Source organism: Fusarium venenatum (genome assembly GCF_020744135.1).
Source record: "Fusarium venenatum strain MPI-CAGE-CH-0201 chromosome Unknown EDB82scaffold_1, whole genome shotgun sequence".
In the NCBI taxonomy this organism is placed as follows: domain Eukaryota; kingdom Fungi; phylum Ascomycota; class Sordariomycetes; order Hypocreales; family Nectriaceae; genus Fusarium; species Fusarium venenatum.
Genome location: NW_027072129.1, coordinates 1,597,078 through 1,614,132, shown reverse-complemented (window position 1 = coordinate 1,614,132; position 17,055 = coordinate 1,597,078). Strand labels below are relative to the sequence as shown.

Genomic DNA, 17,055 nt, shown 5'->3' with positions numbered 1-17,055 from the left:
TGTAGTGACACAATGTCAATTACTGTAAAAAATGAGTATCTCTTTAATTATTCAGAGGTCCAAGTGTTTTTACTCTGGCACCGGTCGTTTGCTTGCTCGATGCGCCCGCATCTGATTGGTCGTCGTTGTGCTTAGTCAAAAATGTAGTTTACCTTTAGCTCCGCCAGTCGACGAAGTTACCTTCATGGTTCATTCAGTCGCCTCCTCTTCCATCTTTCTCGTTGAATCCTCTTTTTTTGATCAATCAATTTCTATTCCCAATCTCGTGCATCACGTCTTGTTCCCTCTCTTTTTCTTCCCACACGACAGTGACTCATTTCGATCTACACTTAACACGCAGCGCGCATCTTTTGCGCATCTTCCCGTTCTCTGTTTCTCAGGACCACGCGACGCATCTCAACCATCACCATGACCGAGCCAGAGAACTTTGAGGACGATCTCTTCGCCGACCTGTAAGCTTTGGCTACATATGACGCTACAAAATGCGCCCAGCAAATCTCAAAGATGCTGACTCTTCAATAGCTACGACGATAACGATGCCCCAAAGCCTGCGCCTGCCCCTGTTGCAGCTCCTGCAGCTCCCCCTGCCCCAGAGGTGCAACCTCCTACTAACACCCACGACAACGACGACCACAATTCTACATATCAACCTCAAGACGCAGGGGGTGATGAACATATGACTCAAGATCAAGATGACGATGATGATGATGTTGATTTCAATCTTGGCGGAGGGGGAGGCTATGGCAGTCACACAGGCCAGTCTGGCATGCATGACGATGCTCAAACACCTCCCTATGGAACGGTTCACAAGGCAAGTGCCAAAGAAGATGGGTAAGTCTATGCCATTCCTGCACTTCGTGATTTCTATCCCTTAAGCATGCCCTGGGACAAATTTTGCACTTCGCTGTGTTTCCACCGCCTTGAATCGTGATGGCAACATGGTTGCCATGTAATAGTGGCTCTCGATTTAGCTTTGCATGCATCTCGGACGGTGGCTGGCTAGAGAGGGTCGCGGTCAAATTGAGAGAAGAAGGTTCTGCCATCAGAGACATTATACTGCAAAGATTCAAAACGGAGGATTTGCTATAATCTCAGCCAAGAGTAATGGGGACCAAGAGCTATGACCAGTTAAGACGAGTTTTTCGGCTGCTCTCTAGAGCAATGAGAGGAAGAGGAGGCTGTCGATATCAGTATGGGATTCGCCCTGTGGATACTCCCAAGAAGAATCATCCGGCACTAGACCAGACGAAAGACACTACTACTTGAGTCTTCCATAGCCCTCAGTCGCAGAAATCTTTGAGCCAACGGGAGTGGTAAACACTCCCGGATGCTATAGCGAGATTCGCAGCGAATAGCGCTCGAGGCCAGTACCTAGCATGAGACAGAGGACAGTCAAGACGATAGCACAAGACGAAAAAATATTCGACCAAGCTGATCTGGCATCTCTCGTTGCAATGTCTGCGCCGTTCCTTCGACCATCTTTGGCGGTCCATGATCAACTTTTTGTCAACAATCGCCCTTGTTAAGTTGGCCCATTCTGCATCCACAAACAGGGATCTTGCAGTTCTCTGCCGCCAACTACAACAAACCGACCAGGCGACTCTCTTCTACTGGGACTTAACATTCTCTGCATGCACCCGTATTGCCCTGCAAACTTCCACAGATTGTTTGTTGCGGATGCAAAGTATTTGCCAGATTTCAACGATGAAAGCCAGGGTCACCAGGTTTTTTGTCGTTGTATCGGGTACTGGACTTAGACCTGTCAGCTTTGTTAAACTCGAGGTCACAATCCCAACTCAGCAAGACCCTTGATTATTCGCCAATTTCCGGATATGTCTAAGCAAGCCACTTCGCCTTCAGCTTGGATACACCCCTGTGCCAGGCCCAGCACGATTGTGTTAAACAGCTGCCTTGATGTCTTGCAATGCATAAACTTTGTACTTGAAAATCGCAGAGATACTGACATGTTTGTTTAGTAAAATGTTCATTGGTGGTCTTAACTGGGAAACTACCGACCGTAAGTCATGCAGATACAACGCAACAAGTCTTGTACTAATGACGACCAACAGAATCTCTAAGAGACTACTTCTCTCAATTCGGCGAGGTAGTTGAATGCACTGTCATGAGAGACAGCAGCACAGGACGATCGCGAGGATTCGGTTTTCTCACATTCAAAGATGCCAAGACCGTCAACATCGTGATGGTCAAGGAGCATTTCCTCGATGGCAAGATTGTGAGTAGAGCTTCAGCTTATCCTTCCGTTCTGGCAGCTAACAACGTCGCAGATCGATCCCAAGCGGGCCATTCCCCGAGATGAACAAGAAAAGACAAGCAAGATTTTTGTTGGTGGTGTCAGCCAGGAAACGACCGACCAGGAGTTCAAGGAATACTTTGCCCAGTTCGGCCGTGTCGTGGACGCGACCCTTATGATGGATAAAGATACCGGCCGGCCACGAGGGTTCGGCTTTGTCACGTTTGAGAATGAAGCTGGTGTCGATGCCTGCATCAACGTGCCACTGGAGATCCACGGAAAGCCTATCGAGGTTAAGAAGGCACAGCCAAGAGGCAACCTCCGAGAAGAAGAGGAGGCCTCGCGACGCGGCAAGTTCAGAAAGGATGGCGACCAGTCGAACCAAGGCTCTATGGGCCAACAGATGGGCAACAACAATGGCATGACACCTCAAGTCATGGCCCAGTACTTCCAACGCATGCAGCAGTACTTCACCATGATGCAGTCCCAGATGGCCATGAGCCGAGGAATGCCCATGAACCCAGCCGTGTGGCAGAACATGATGCAGATGCAACAAATGCAGCAACAAATGATGGGCGGCCGGGGAGGCGGCGCCAACGGTCAAAACATGATGCAGAACATGAATCCTCAAATGGCGCAGCAGATGCAACAGCAGATGCAACAGATGATGCAGCAACAGGGTCAGCAAGGCGGTCAAGACGCTGGCTCCGGCAGTGCCAGCCCCACTGCATCAGCCAACGGTGGTGCCGGCCGAGGATATGACAACGGCAACTTTAACCAATACCAACAGCAACAGCCTCAAGGAGGTCGCCGTGGAGGTCGCGGAGGTTACGGCGGCGGCCATGGAGGACATGGAGGCTACAACATGGGAGGCGGCGGCGGAGCTCCAACTTCATGGGAGGGCATGTATGACGATGTCCCCCAGCCCAACAACCGCGCTGGCAGCGTTGGTGGAAGCTCTGACCCTCAACATGCACCACCAGCCAATGCACCCACCGGCCCCAAGAACGCTGGTAAACCAGGCGCCAACTACCGTGGTGGCGGACGAGGTGGAAACCGCGGATTTCACCCCTACTCGCGATAGACTTCAGGACGGAGTCGGTTTACAGGACTGGAGCCATCAAGGCTATAGGATCCTTGACGCTGTCAGGATTGCCTCGAGGTTATCAGATATTCTCAGCCATGTATACCATGGCGGAATGGCCTCACATTTGCACTATACTCTTTTTGTTCCTCGTTTGATTTAATCATGGGCGGCTTTCCGATGGTACGGCTGATATAAGGAGTAGATGGGGAGGTCGTTTATCCAGCTTTAGCATTACATTAATCAGGAGTCAAACCAGCTAAAGAACTCTCGCTGTGAACGCGTGTGATCTATGACCACCATTTATATATATATATACATCAACATATACACATATCAATATGGCCATGCCTGAAAGTCTCATGTCAAGTGTCCGGAATGTTAGGTAGTGAGAGTGCTATATATGTAATAAATAGTTGAAATGAAGCGCTGTTACCCTGTCCTTCTTAACTTCCAGCTCAAACACGCTGGCTTCGCCTCTGCTGACAACGCACGTAATACATGGCTAAGTACAGTTTCTTTTTCCATCGCTCGTCAAGCAACATCGCAGCCAAGGACCCGTCTGTCCCGGCGCATGCCTAGTAGTTCCACAATGTTTGCGAAAGCTTCTTCTTCTCCACGAAACAGGTCGGGCGAGATGCACTTGTATTGGCAGGCCCGTTTAAAATCTCGTCCATTTTCTCTCGAGGAGCCAGGAGAAGAATCAGATGATGCATCGCATGTTGAAGGCGAATTAATTTCACCAGCGCCATATGACCCAAGTCTGTCCCTCTTTGGGACCAAAGCAAATACCCAAATGTTGTTGCATGTATATGAGAGAGGAATGGGGCAGACCAGAGAAGGTCGCTCTTGTGTGGTGAATACAGGGCAGTGCAATTGACTGTAGTTTAAACCTTTCCAGTTCAGTGTCCCTGCTGAAGGTAATGTCGTTATTGTCTACTCTTGACCGAAACCCATAGTCTCTTCGACGGCAATCGTGAGCTTCTGCTGAAGCATCTCTAGGCTCTTGTAAGGTGGCAAATCGAGTCGGTTGAAACTGTTGACCGTCAGTTTTGCATCATAACAAAAGAACATATTGACTTACCAAGTGTGTGCCTTTGGCAAATTAGTGATTTCTCCCGCCTTTTCAATAGTAAATCGTCTAGGACCATCACTGCCCTGAAGATCTTTGAATCCGTTGACGGGAATTCGTGAGGTTCCAGTAGTGAATTGCAACAGTCGTGATTTCTGTTCACCGTCCCAGGATCGCACTGTCGCCCAGAAGTTCTGCACGACCTCGTCGGATTCGGTGTATCCTCTGTAATCGGTGTGCTTCTTCCAGTCGTCGACATCGATCTCGGCGATACCTCCGATAAGGAGCTCGAGCTCACGTTCATCGAAGACGTTGATGAGATCCTGAGGAATAAGCTCTTGGAAACCTTCCTTAAAAGCCTGAAATTGCTCGGCGATACGTTTCTCAATTCGCCATTTGACCATTAGATCAACATACTCCTTCTTGTTCTCGTTGGTGACTTCAATGTCGCGACCGCCAGGAATGAGATCCTCGGTGGTGAGAACTCCGAACCTTTCATCTTCAGTAGAGAAGGTCTGTTCCAAGATACCTCCGGAAATGTCGTTGTCCAACATCCACTGCAATGATCGGTGGAAGTCTGCGTCGACACCCTCCATGTCTGCCAAGGCTACTGCCTTGCCGAGCATCATCTTGTATAGAGCACCGATAAAGAAGGCATCCAAAAAGCGTCTGTGGAAGATCGCCAGGCCGACAACACGACCAATGAACTTGAAGTAGTTGAGATGCTCCGGGTTGATGCCGGAGTGGGGGTTAATCTGAAGGGTGTAATTATCGTGGGCGGAGTATTCGAAAAGACAATAAAAGGGGTTGAACATTTCATGTGAGAGGAGGAAGAAGAATTCTCGAGAGAGACCACCATAGTCCAGACCGTCTTCGCCATCAAACTTGATCATAAGTCGTTTCTTCAGGTCGGTGGCAGACTGTCGTGTAATCTCGGCGAACGAGTCCTCAAAAATGTGAGAGCGTCGCACCTTGATGTGACACTGACCACTAAGGATTCGCATGGCTGGTTGTGAGCGGAAGTAAATGAGCTTTCGCCTGAAGTCTCGCTTGTACTGAGGAACGTTCTGGTCCAGGGATGAGGGTAGTCGAGGATCGTCCCATGTGGTGGTCTTGGTATTGTGATCAACAAAGTAGACCCGAGCAGTGTTGGTCAGTCGCATTTCCCAACCACTAGGTAGAGGACCAAGTTGTGACACAGGCTGCTGTTGGATTTGGCCGTTGGCATTGTTTTGGCCGCCATACATACGGATGTACTGTTGGCGACGTGGATCGACCCAGGTGGTCGTTCTTGTGTTGTGGTCAACAAAGTAGGGTCGGCCTTCGGGTGTCCATCGCTGCTCCCAACCTGGAGGTAATTCTCCTGTGCCGGGGCTTGTTGCTCCAGTGTGCATCACCGCGCCGCCGTTAGTTGCTGGTGCTGCCGCTGGTGGCGGCTGTTGCGCGTGCAGTGTGGGCGAATTGGAACCAGTTCGCTCCTCGGGTAAGGTACGGTTCTGATGTCTCTGTCGCTCAACCTGAGTAGCGGCCTCTCGGTCGTTCCTCTGCTCCTGGGCACCAGATGCAGTGGGTCGGTTCCAACTCGTTGTTCGGGTGTTGTGATCGACATAATAGGTGCGACCTAGGTTATCCTCACGACGCTCCCAGCCTGCGGGTAGACGTCCTTGAGCATCTTCGAATGGGCTGAGTTGATTGGTTTGGCGAGTTTGTCCGGAAGCATTTGGTCCAGAGGCGCTAGCACCGCCAACAGAGTTAATGCTAGATGGGCGATGTGCCAAGTTGACCTGCGAGCCACCGGCGCCGTTTGGTCCTGACATTGAAGATCCCGGTCGGTTCTCTGGCGGGGGGGCGGAGAGGTTGGAAGCGTTCGAAGGGCCGGTGCCCAAAGATGGTCGAGCTGTCGATGTCTGGCCGCCGCGGGCTGGTGCACTGAGGTTGCAAGACAGGTTAATAATGAGCTTCCCATGGACGACAAGGTTATCGGTTGATTTCTTCAGGTCTCGTGTGAGCATCTGGTCTAGGCGCGCGTGTAAATGTCAGCAGGGCTATTCACATTCCTTTTTTGGGTATCAAGTCAACTGACCATCGGCGTCTGCACTGAGCTCAGGTATGACATCTCCGACGCGAATATTGATAACTCCCAAGAATCCCTGGTCCTTCTTCTTAAACTTCTTCTGGTCAAAAACTTGTACTGCGAGGATGCCATCTTCGTTGGTGCGACTGATAGATGTGAGCTGAATGTCAACTTTATTCACGGTGGCGGGGCACCTTACAAGTCAAAGCTCTCGTTCCAGTACGGGTTTAGAGTCCTTTTGCTGACAGTCGTTGTTTTGGTTTGCTCGCCATTTATGGTCGCAACAGCAAAAGGGTCGGGGAAGCCTGAGGGAAATTAGCCTTGGAGTTGTGTATTGTTTCAAGAGCGGCACATACGGAAAACATCCCTCTTATATAGACCGTCGGCCGCGATAACTTGGATGATGTCAATATTGAAAGTCGAACGGAGGGGTAGATTAACGGTGGTAACTTACTGGTAACCCGAAGGTTAGGCCTGCTGTGATAGACGTCAGTATGAGTATTATGGAGAAGTCAAAGGCACAATGTAATTTTCCGTCAAGCTGAAGCTGGACGCGATGCGATGTGGAAACGGCTGGGAGGGAACTTACTTAGAATCGGTGCGACTGGTCATGGTGTCACCTCTTGCACTGCGCAGCGAGGGACTAAGTCACAACGACGACAACGATAATGTAGGGTGTTTATGAGGTGAAGGTGAAGTTAAGGGTCACACAGCGAAGCCTTGTCGAGAAAGGGGAAGGCGCTTGATGTAGGTAGATCGGGTGGTTCAGGTCGAAGGGTTCAACTGAAAGAAAGTTGACGACGCTTGGAGTTGGGACAACGGGGGGAGGTTGAGGCTGTGCACGGGGCGGCGGGCGCGGGCCTAAAAGATGGGAAAGACTGGACACGGACTCCCCGCTTCTAGGTACAGCACCTTTCAGACCTTGGGTACAAAGAAGGTACAGAGAACGGCCGGAACGGGAAGATCTGTTACCTTGGTAGCTGCTATGTTGGGTAAGTACCGACCGCTCAATTAGCAATAAATAGTCTGTCCCTTTATGATGCAGCAATGGTCTGAGACGGACGGGTTGGTGAATCATCCAGAATAAACAAGAGAGAAAATATGCATATGCCACAGTGGGCGCACGGTCAATCGATTGATTGGATTCTATTACCACGATCTGAGTGGGTTCAGGCACAATCGTTACCTGTCCTGTGGTTGGTTTGTTGGTGTTGATAACACAAATCAATCGACCCGACTTGACGGCCTAAGGAGGATCTTTTGGGCCTTGTAAATGGGGGGCTTGGGTGCAGTTTCATGGACTGGGATAGTTTCTTAGCGGATGCATGTGGTGGAGAAGAACCAAAGTCACTCTTCTCGAGGAAGAACGAACTTCCCGGTAGCCTATAATCTCGCTGTGAGTAACACGGCTGAGGTATTTCTGTTGAAAGTTTCCTTGGTCTTATAAGTACACCTCTTGTACTCCTGCTGAATAACTGCAAGCAGCCTCAGCACTTTGACACCTCCTGTTGCTTCGCCAAGTAATACACAGCTTGCACCTCCATACCTGCCCAGACCCTAGGATCCTGGCGCCTCTCATGCCAACTTATCCTAACATTCGATAAGTCGATATGGATGCCTTGTGTCCTATATCCGGGCCTTTGAGTGTACCAAGACATTAAACTAGACATCCCGAGATTAAGTTAGTGGTTGGCAAACAGAGGTTCTTTTGCCTCCGCTCCTTGGTGAAGATCGTTCCAATGAAACATGCCATCATAATGAATATTCCAGAACCGACATGAGTATCCGCAAATTCATTTGAAATGTCTTATTAATTTTATATCATCTTCTATGCAAAAATCTGCTTTGAGGCTGGAACCCCATAACTATCTTGTCGCCACTTTGATTTGTGGTTGATGAGAAATCATACCTCTACTAATAATCATTCACAATCAACACTGCCTCGGCAGTAAAGCTTAGAACCATGTCACGGTAGTGTACGTTATGGAATCATAAGTACCTCTCAAATCCTCATCATGACCTATTAGGTAGATATTCCAAGACTAACTGCGGCGTACGGATCATCGGCACAACTTTCAGTGGACGCCTAGTCAAATCAAGCATCATCTGGCGCTTAAAAGCACCTACTGCCAGGTCCCATGGCCAAGTTTGGGCTCCTTGCTATGTTTTGACAACCAGCTCATAATGCCTAATACCCATGGTCTGTAGGATCAATATGAAACCAATTACCTACAAGCTTCTAATACAGAGACGGATATCATTTCTCCCTGCAGCGTTATTACAGCTTATCCGTACCATAATAAGAATACGGAGTAGATGTCTGGATTCGTAGTGGCTTGCTTGTCTGCAAATAGCATCCGCTGAGCCACCAGACGGACGTCAACAACAACAAATTAATTGCGTCGACGGCAGATGTTATGAGGTCAGTATAACTAGCCAATAGGGATGTTTTCGTTGTGGTCTGCCCGTCAAGTAATTGTCGTTGCATAATTACAGTTTCATGATTGTGAAAGTACAACAGTAGAGCGCAACGGAAACATTCTCGTCCGTTTATATGAAGTCACAATGATCGAAACTACTTTATAGGCAAATGGCCAACTATGTGCTGTCGCGCGATGTTCGAGTAAATTCATTGTTGTCTTGATTACATGTTATCTGGTTGCTGGCGAGTCGAGTTGCGCATTTGCTATAGGGTAAGGTCTCTGCCTGATCTTGACTATTGGTTGTCGCATATCAACCAGATTTTCTACTTGACATACTCCGTGATACCGGATGTGTCTCACTGCATTAAAGTCTTCATTACAGTTACCAATCTGCGCCCTGGCACAAACTATTGTGGGGGCACGATATGGGCGGCCTCTTGAGCAGTCCGAACTTCGATGCGAACGCGTGGCATCATGTCATTAAATGTTCTAATTGAAAGCATGCTTCCTTAGGTGTCATCATAGACATTTGGACTGCAGAAGTGGGAAGGTGACTAAAGACGTCGGTAACATTATGAACCGCTTTGTTGTAATTTTGATGATGAAATAAAAGTAAGTAAAGACCTAAAACTCCGGTTCCTTTCCTTGGCATCGCTGAGGGTTATGTTTCCCCATCTGATATGATTGATGGACGACATGCATCATCTTGTCCCTGCTAAATGCACCCTTCTCCTTACAACTATAACCCTGAATAGAGGATAAGAAATATTCAACACAGAAACCGCACAATTAGTGATCCATAGACCCGGGATAGTAGGGGGTGTCATCAAGCCCAGGAGATTCCTCGACCTTAATCTCGAAAGGTCTGGGCTGATCGGGTCGTTGATCATATCCAAAAGGCAATGCGCGGTCCTGCTCCTAGTAGGGGGCAAAGCCTCGTCCACGACCACGGTAGCCACCACGATAACCGCCTCCTCGAGGGAAGCCGCCTCGGCCCTGGAAGCTGCCTCGGCCGCCGCGGAATCCACCACGACCACGACCACGGCTCATGCCGGGAACATTGGTGCGCTTTGGTGTAACCTTAATGCTGCGGCCCTTGAACATGCTCTCGTTAAGAACGAGGGCCTGGGCGACAAGGCTAGGCTCGGTGAACTCGACGTAGGCGTAGCTAGAAATATAGTGTTAGCAGTATTCCGTGATGGAAAAAAGTCAACTGGAGCATACCCTTTTGGTTGTCCAGTAAATTTATCAAGAAGAATGGTGACTCGGTTGATGGAGCCGCAGCTTTGGAAGTGAGCCTGGATATCCTCCGGAGAGGCGGAGTAGTCGACGTTGCCAACAAAGATGCTGCGCGCGTCGATTGACTCCTTGTCATCCGCAAGCTCTGCAGACTGCTGCTCCAAAGTCGCCTGCATCTCACGAAGCTTCTTGGCCTCCTCTTCCATCTCTGCCACGCGGCGCTTCATGGCAGTGATTTCTTCCTAAGGGTGCGGCGTCAGTTTCCATGTTAAGTCCACCTCTTTGCGCGCCTAACACACCTCCTCAGTCGCTGACATCTCAGTTCCGGGCTCCTGCTCCTCGTCATGCTCGCGGTCATGATCAATCTCGACCTGGTTCTCAACCATGGGCCTGTCTTCTTGTTTACCCGAATCCGACATGTTGACTAGTTCGCGTACGATCTAATATGGAGTTTCGTATGTGGTGCTTCTATGTGAACTGGATTAGTAAAAGTTGGATGATAGTTGGAAAAAGACCAAGCAAAAATCACGTAGTGTCTAATGCGTCCTTGACATCATTATCAAATGATGTAAAGCGTAGCGCATTTCAAGAACTGGAAAAAACATACCTCTGACAGAAGTGCTTGATGTTGTCCGGATGATTGAAGAGAATGAATCAGAAAAAAAAATATGGCACACGAAAAAGCGCGAAACAAGTTGAGTGAGTGATCGCGAAGAAAGAAATAATGCACGATGAACGAGGCGAAAGCCAGGGTGCAGTAGTTGTATGTACCTTGCACTGGGCTGCATGTACAATAGCAACATTCCCTGCAAGTTTGTTTGTTAACTCGAGCTTACAACGGTGAGCATGTGGATACGAGCCTACCCGAAGATGAGCCGGCACATCATGACTGAATGGATGAATAGAAAATACCGACATATTGAAACGTTTGTATAACAAATTATTAATTATATTTCTAAGTGTTTAAATCCAGACGATTGATTGTGTGAGATTGTGATTCCAACAATGCTATAATGTCTTTAATAAATTCGAACTTGGTGTACCACTCTTAACTTGGGCAGCACTCACATATCGTTGTGATCAGCGTGCCAGCTCTACATACGAATACCATAAGCAAATAGTTGAAACCGAACAGAAAAGGGGGATTCATCATCGTCAAGTTCATCGTGCTACCGTAAAAAAGGAAGGGGGTCAATCGCTAGGTCAAAATGAGTAAAAACCTTCAGAGACACCCTTCAAATGCAATCGTTACGTCCTCCAAACGCCGCCCATGCTCTTCGCTAGTCAATGCGTCCGTCTGTAAACATGCCTCATCCCATCCCATCCCATTCCATCTAGTACCCAGTGCTCCGAGACATATGTTGTGTAAAAGACAAGAACAAAAAGAAAGTATCGCCACCTCATCAAACGCTCAAGCATGTCGGCTACGCTTGCCCCCATTACCAAATGTATCCTTTCCACTGAGACTGCCGAGATCAAAGATTTCATCAAAGTTCAGCTTGCGCTTAGACCCTGCTCTTTGTACCAAATGTCCTGGACCCCTGGGACAAGCCCGGCTTGAGCCGCCGGTGAGTCTGGATTTCGATGGTCGTGTAAGAGTAGGTGTGTCATCATGGGACCTCGAGTCCGACAGGTCGAGAGTGGCGATGTTGGGGTAAGGATGCGATGACTGGAAGTTGAAGTTGTCCTGAGTGGGGACAACAATCGGCGTTGGCTCTTCGTGGACAGGAGGAATGCTCGGGGGTGCAGAGTCGGTTCGCATTTGGCTTGGCTGCTGAGGAGGAACACTTTGACGGCTCAGTTCAGGCGATGAAGCCGTCTCCGTCTTCTCCGCTTCATCCTCACTCTCCGTGTTCAGAGAGCTGCTCTCACGGCCGTCGAGCCTTTCGGTCGCCCATTTACGAATCTTCCATCCTTCTCCATCGCCGAGGCCCAATCCCTCCTTGTCCAAGAACTGCAAAAGATCATCGAGACAATCCTGATATCCATCGGCTCGTGCCTTTGACTGTCCGGCAGCAGAGATCTTGTAGAGCTTGGTCACCGAGAGAGCAGCTGCCTTGAAGACGTCGAGAAGCTGTTCAGGGCTTTCTTGTTGAGCTGGCTGCTTGCCCATACCACCAGAGACGCCCCTCATAGGCTCCATTCTGATTAAGCGACGAAGAGTAGCGGAGATGCTGGAAATGAAAGAGTCAGCGATGGCTTATGGAAGTCAAGGGGATGATCGCCTCACCTGTTTGTTGTCTGGGGTAAAGTCGTAGAATTTCTGTCTGATAATGCTCCTAGAAAAGAAAGAGAGGAGAAGAATATCAAACAATACAAAAGAGTCGAGCAAATTTGGTTGTGTTGCTCCTGAAGAGCTGCTTCCCAAGTCTGAACTGTTGGCAGGGAACAAAGGTTGGGGTCACTGAAGCCTTCGACCAGTCATCCACTTCAACACCGCAACAGAGCCTGATGGACGGCACTAAACCGAGGGGTCGGCAGGTGGAGTGGGGGAGATTAGCCACGTGACTTGACACGGACGACGCTTCAAAGTATCGTACTCGTGATGTCGAGAGTTCAACCGGGTAAGGAGAAGTTATGCTTGGTGTTACAGTTTGGAAAGCTTTTATCGTATCAAATCTTTTCTGGAAACATGCATTTGTAGTCGAAACTCGATCGAATGCTGTGACGTCGCTGTCCTGTCCGGAATATTCTTTCTTCCTCACGGCATTGTGGGGCCGGGAAACCATGACAGGGACCTTTGCAGCAATGCGCTAGCCTTGCCTGGCCCTTTCAAGGTGACCGTTTAGATTCTACTCGCCAACACCTTAGCAAACGCATCTACAATTTCAAAGCCTTCAAACGACAATTGCCACATAGGATCGCTTTGCGAACAACGTCCTAGAAGATAAAGAATCGAACCGTCGAAGTATTCGCATTGATCTTCATTCCGCTTCATAACCTCTTTGAACGCGTCTTCTCGACGCCAGTCGCGTAAAGAGGTTTATTAAACTCGACTCGTAATGGCGCCTCGCTCTCGAGCCAACGCTGTTGATACTGACGCGTCCATGTCTGACGCGCAGGAACACCGCCAGGCGGAGGATATGGTAAGTTTATTTGTTTACTCAAATTTATTTGCGACTCGCGATGCAAAAGCCATGTACTAATCAGATATCTTTAGGAAGTCGACGAGACCCCCGATTACACCGATACCGAGAACCCCAGCACTACTGCTAGCAGTGTCGCCGGAGAGCCTACCGGAGATGGACGAAGGCGCCGTACAGAAGTCAACCAACTCCGTCGCAGTATTTTCGGAAAGAAACATGATCGACTAGGTGAATCGAAGGTTTGTCGCCCTTTAGATCCAGGCCGCCATTAAAAGACACTGACGATATCCTCAGGAAGATGACACAATCCGAAGATTTAGATATCTGCTCGGCCTCACCGATCTATTCCGACATTTCATTGAGACGAACCCAGACCCCAAGATCCGCGACATCATGACCGAAATCGATCGACAGAACGCCGAAGCAGCCCGTGCGAAGAAGGGGGCCGGAAGACAAGGAGGTGCTACGAGCGAGCGACGTCGACGCACAGAAGCTGAAGAAGACGCTGAATTGCTGAAAGATGAGAAACAGGGAGGCTCTGCTGAGACGGTATTCCGCGAATCCCCTTCTTTCATCCATGGTACCATGAGAGACTATCAGGTTGCTGGACTCAATTGGCTTATTTCGCTACATGAAAACGGTATCTCGGGCATTCTCGCGGACGAAATGGGTCTCGGAAAGACTCTGCAAACGATATCTTTTCTCGGTTACCTACGCCACATCCTGGACATCAACGGACCACACCTGGTCATCGTCCCCAAATCCACACTGGACAACTGGAAGCGCGAGTTTGCGAAATGGACACCTGAAGTGGACGTTTTGGTGCTACAAGGTGCCAAAGATGAGAGACAGGCTCTCATTAACGACAGACTCGTCGATGAGAAATTTGATGTTTGCATCACTAGTTACGAGATGGTGCTTCGAGAGAAGTCGCACTTGAAGAAATTTGCCTGGGAGTACATTATTATTGATGAGGTGCGTTCATTTTAGACTGATTGAGTGGGATTTGCTGACAAAAATTCAGGCGCATCGTATCAAGAACGAAGAATCATCACTTTCGCAGGTTATCCGATTGTTCGACTCGCGAAACCGACTGCTCATCACTGGTACACCTCTGCAGAACAACTTGCACGAACTCTGGGCTCTCCTCAACTTCTTGCTTCCCGATGTTTTTGGTGACTCGGAGGCTTTCGACCAATGGTTTTCTGGTCAAGACCGTGACCAAGATACAGTTGTTCAACAACTTCACAAAGTTCTCCGCCCTTTCTTGTTGCGTCGTGTGAAGAGCGATGTGGAGAAGAGCTTGCTGCCCAAGAAGGAAGTCAACGTCTATCTGGGCATGTCAGAAATGCAGGTCAAGTGGTATCAAAAGATCTTGGAAAAGGATATCGACGCTGTCAACGGTGCAGGTGGTAAGCGTGAGTCGAAGACTCGACTGCTCAACATTGTCATGCAGCTTCGGAAGTGTTGTAACCACCCTTATCTGTTCGAAGGTGCTGAGCCAGGCCCTCCGTACACGACCGACGAGCATCTTGTTTACAATGCGGGCAAGATGGCTGTTCTTGACAAACTACTCAAGAGACTCAAGAAGCAAGGCAGCCGTGTTCTCATCTTCTCCCAGATGAGTCGATTACTGGACATCCTTGAAGATTACTGTGTTTTCCGAGAGTACAAGTACTGTCGAATTGATGGTGGAACCGCTCACGAGGACCGAATCGCTGCTATTGATGAGTACAACAAACCTGGGTCGGAGAAGTTTGTCTTCCTCCTAACAACACGTGCTGGTGGTCTGGGTATTAACCTGACGACTGCCGACATTGTCGTTCTCTATGATAGTGATTGGAACCCCCAGGCTGATTTGCAGGCCATGGATCGAGCCCATCGTATCGGCCAGACCAAGCAAGTTGTCGTGTACAGATTTGTCACGGAAAATGCTATTGAAGAAAAGGTTTTGGAAAGAGCTGCTCAAAAGCTGCGACTGGATCAGCTTGTTATTCAGCAAGGTCGCGCACAACAAGCCGCCAAGGCCGCAGCAAACAAGGACGAACTTCTGTCAATGATTCAACATGGCGCCGAAAAGGTCTTCCAGTCCAAGGGGGCTGCAGGTACCATGGGATCCAAGGATGGAGAGATTGATGATGATGACATCGATGCTATCCTTGCCAAAGGTGAAGACCGAACAAAAGAGCTTAATGCCAAGTATGAGAAGCTAGGAATCGACGATTTGCAAAAGTTCACCTCAGAATCTGCCTACGAGTGGAATGGCGAGAACTTTGCCAACACGAAGAAGAATATCAACATGACTTGGATCAACCCAGCCAAACGAGAGCGAAAAGAACAGTCGTACTCGATGGACAAATACTTCCGACAGACCATGTATCCCAATCCTAAGGCGGATGCGAAGCCCAAGGCACCCCGAGCTCCCAAGCAGGTTCCTGTCCACGACTACCAGTTCTACCCGCCGCGTCTTCGCGATCTCCAAGATAGGGAAACTGCTTACTACCGCAAGGAAATCGGGTATAAGGTTCCTCTTGCTGACGGTGAAGAAGACACCCTTGAAGAGCGAGAGGCCGAGAGAGCTCTTGACCAACAGGAGATCGATAATGCTACACCTTTGACTGAGGAGGAGAGAGAAGAGAAAGAGAAGCTTTCGCTGCAAGGATTCGGGGACTGGAATAAGCGAGACTTCCAACAGTTTGTTAATGGATCTGGCAAATATGGGCGAAACGATTACGAAGGCATCTCCCAGGAGATTGACAGCAAGTCACCCCCCGAAATCAAGGCTTATGCCAAGGTCTTCTGGCAGAGATACACCGAAATTGCCGACTATCCCAAGTACATCAAAACCATTGAGGACGGCGAGGAGCGTACACGCCGCATCGAACATCACCAGAAGCTATTAAAAAAGAAGATGGGCCAGTACCGAGTTCCTCTGCAGCAGCTCAAGATCAACTACTCTGTTTCCACTACGAACAAGAAGGTGTACACTGAGGAGGAGGATCGATTTTTGCTGGTTCTACTGGACCGCTACGGTATTGACTCAGATGGTCTCTACGAGAAGATGCGAGATGACATTCGAGAATCGCCTCTCTTCCGATTTGACTGGTTCTTCCTCAGTCGAACGCCTATTGAGCTGTCGCGTCGTTGCACTACTCTGATCACTACTATTGTTAAAGAGTTTGAAGATGTTCCTGCTCGCAATGGTGTTAATGGAAAGTCCAAGCGAGAGCCTGACGACGAGAACGACGAGGATAGCATTCTTGGAATGGCACCAGCAAAGAAGAAGGCTAAGAACGGGGTCAAGGTGAGTCACTGATTGATTATTCTAGTCTAATGTTTGTTGCTAACGAACTTGTAGAACAAGGCGCTTGACAATGTCAAATCTGTCAAATCTAGCAAGAACAGCTCGGCAACTCCGTCTAGAGCATCCAGTGTTGCGTCTACCGCATCCGCGGGTGGTTCTGCCAAGAGCAAGAAGGGTAGAAAGAAGTGAGCGGAGAAAAAGAGGGCTCCAGTATGTTGGTTGGTAAATAGACTTTTGGCGTTTGGTTGCTTTGAGGGCTTATAAGAGAAGTCATCGTGTAGTACTTTATTAATCTGGCTTGGCAGTTTGTGACAAGGGGCCAGAACATGCATCACACGATGCCGCACCGGTCGGAAGGGTACAGGCGCGAGGACGGCTGATGGCACAGTAAAAAGAGTTGTTTGAGAGCAGAAGAACCATGCATAGCTTTGTACCGCCTCATGTTGAACTTGACGTGGTGAACTAGCGAATTTTGACTGCCGCAATCGCATCAAGAGGGTGATTTGTATCAGATTCAAAGTC

At 49.0% G+C, this 17,055-nt stretch overlaps 5 protein-coding genes across 5 annotated transcripts; 2 read left to right on the top strand and 3 right to left on the bottom strand.

The window, feature by feature from the left end:
- Positions 1-408: 408 nt before the first annotated feature.
- EDB82DRAFT_519334 (uncharacterized protein) lies at positions 409-3,335 on the top strand (the record flags this gene model as incomplete). Its single annotated transcript, XM_025731941.2, has 5 exons — positions 409-452; positions 523-831; positions 1,977-2,017; positions 2,070-2,233; positions 2,286-3,335. 5 exons carry the CDS (start codon positions 409-411, stop codon positions 3,333-3,335), a joined length of 1,608 nt encoding a protein of 535 aa, XP_025590916.2.
- A 936-nt stretch (positions 3,336-4,271) lies between these two features.
- Positions 4,272-6,629, bottom strand: EDB82DRAFT_425778 (uncharacterized protein; the record flags this gene model as incomplete). Its single annotated transcript, XM_025731942.2, has 3 exons — positions 4,272-4,371; positions 4,420-6,424; positions 6,491-6,629. Coding segments are annotated over 3 exons (2,244 nt in total), but the record flags the coding sequence as incomplete, so codon positions are not given.
- Positions 6,630-9,689: 3,060 nt separating this feature from the next.
- On the bottom strand, positions 9,690-10,679 carry EDB82DRAFT_11216 (uncharacterized protein). Its single transcript, XM_025731944.2, has 3 exons — positions 10,443-10,679; positions 10,129-10,385; positions 9,690-10,072 (listed from the first exon to the last, which is right to left on the bottom strand). The coding sequence occupies exons 1-3, from the start codon at positions 10,560-10,562 to the stop codon at positions 9,823-9,825; spliced, it is 627 nt and encodes a 208-aa protein (XP_025590918.1). The 5' UTR covers positions 10,563-10,679; the 3' UTR covers positions 9,690-9,822.
- A 417-nt stretch (positions 10,680-11,096) lies between these two features.
- On the bottom strand, positions 11,097-12,368 carry EDB82DRAFT_11153 (uncharacterized protein). The gene has a single exon (XM_025731945.2). It carries the CDS (start codon positions 12,284-12,286, stop codon positions 11,555-11,557), a length of 732 nt encoding a protein of 243 aa, XP_025590919.1. The 5' UTR covers positions 12,287-12,368; the 3' UTR covers positions 11,097-11,554.
- A 641-nt stretch (positions 12,369-13,009) lies between these two features.
- Positions 13,010-16,949, top strand: EDB82DRAFT_11139 (SNF2 family N-terminal domain-containing protein). Its single transcript, XM_025731946.2, has 5 exons — positions 13,010-13,229; positions 13,304-13,468; positions 13,524-14,204; positions 14,254-16,533; positions 16,588-16,949. Exons 1-5 carry the CDS (start codon positions 13,146-13,148, stop codon positions 16,720-16,722), a joined length of 3,345 nt encoding a protein of 1,114 aa, XP_025590920.1. The 5' UTR covers positions 13,010-13,145; the 3' UTR covers positions 16,723-16,949.
- Positions 16,950-17,055: the final 106 nt, after the last annotated feature.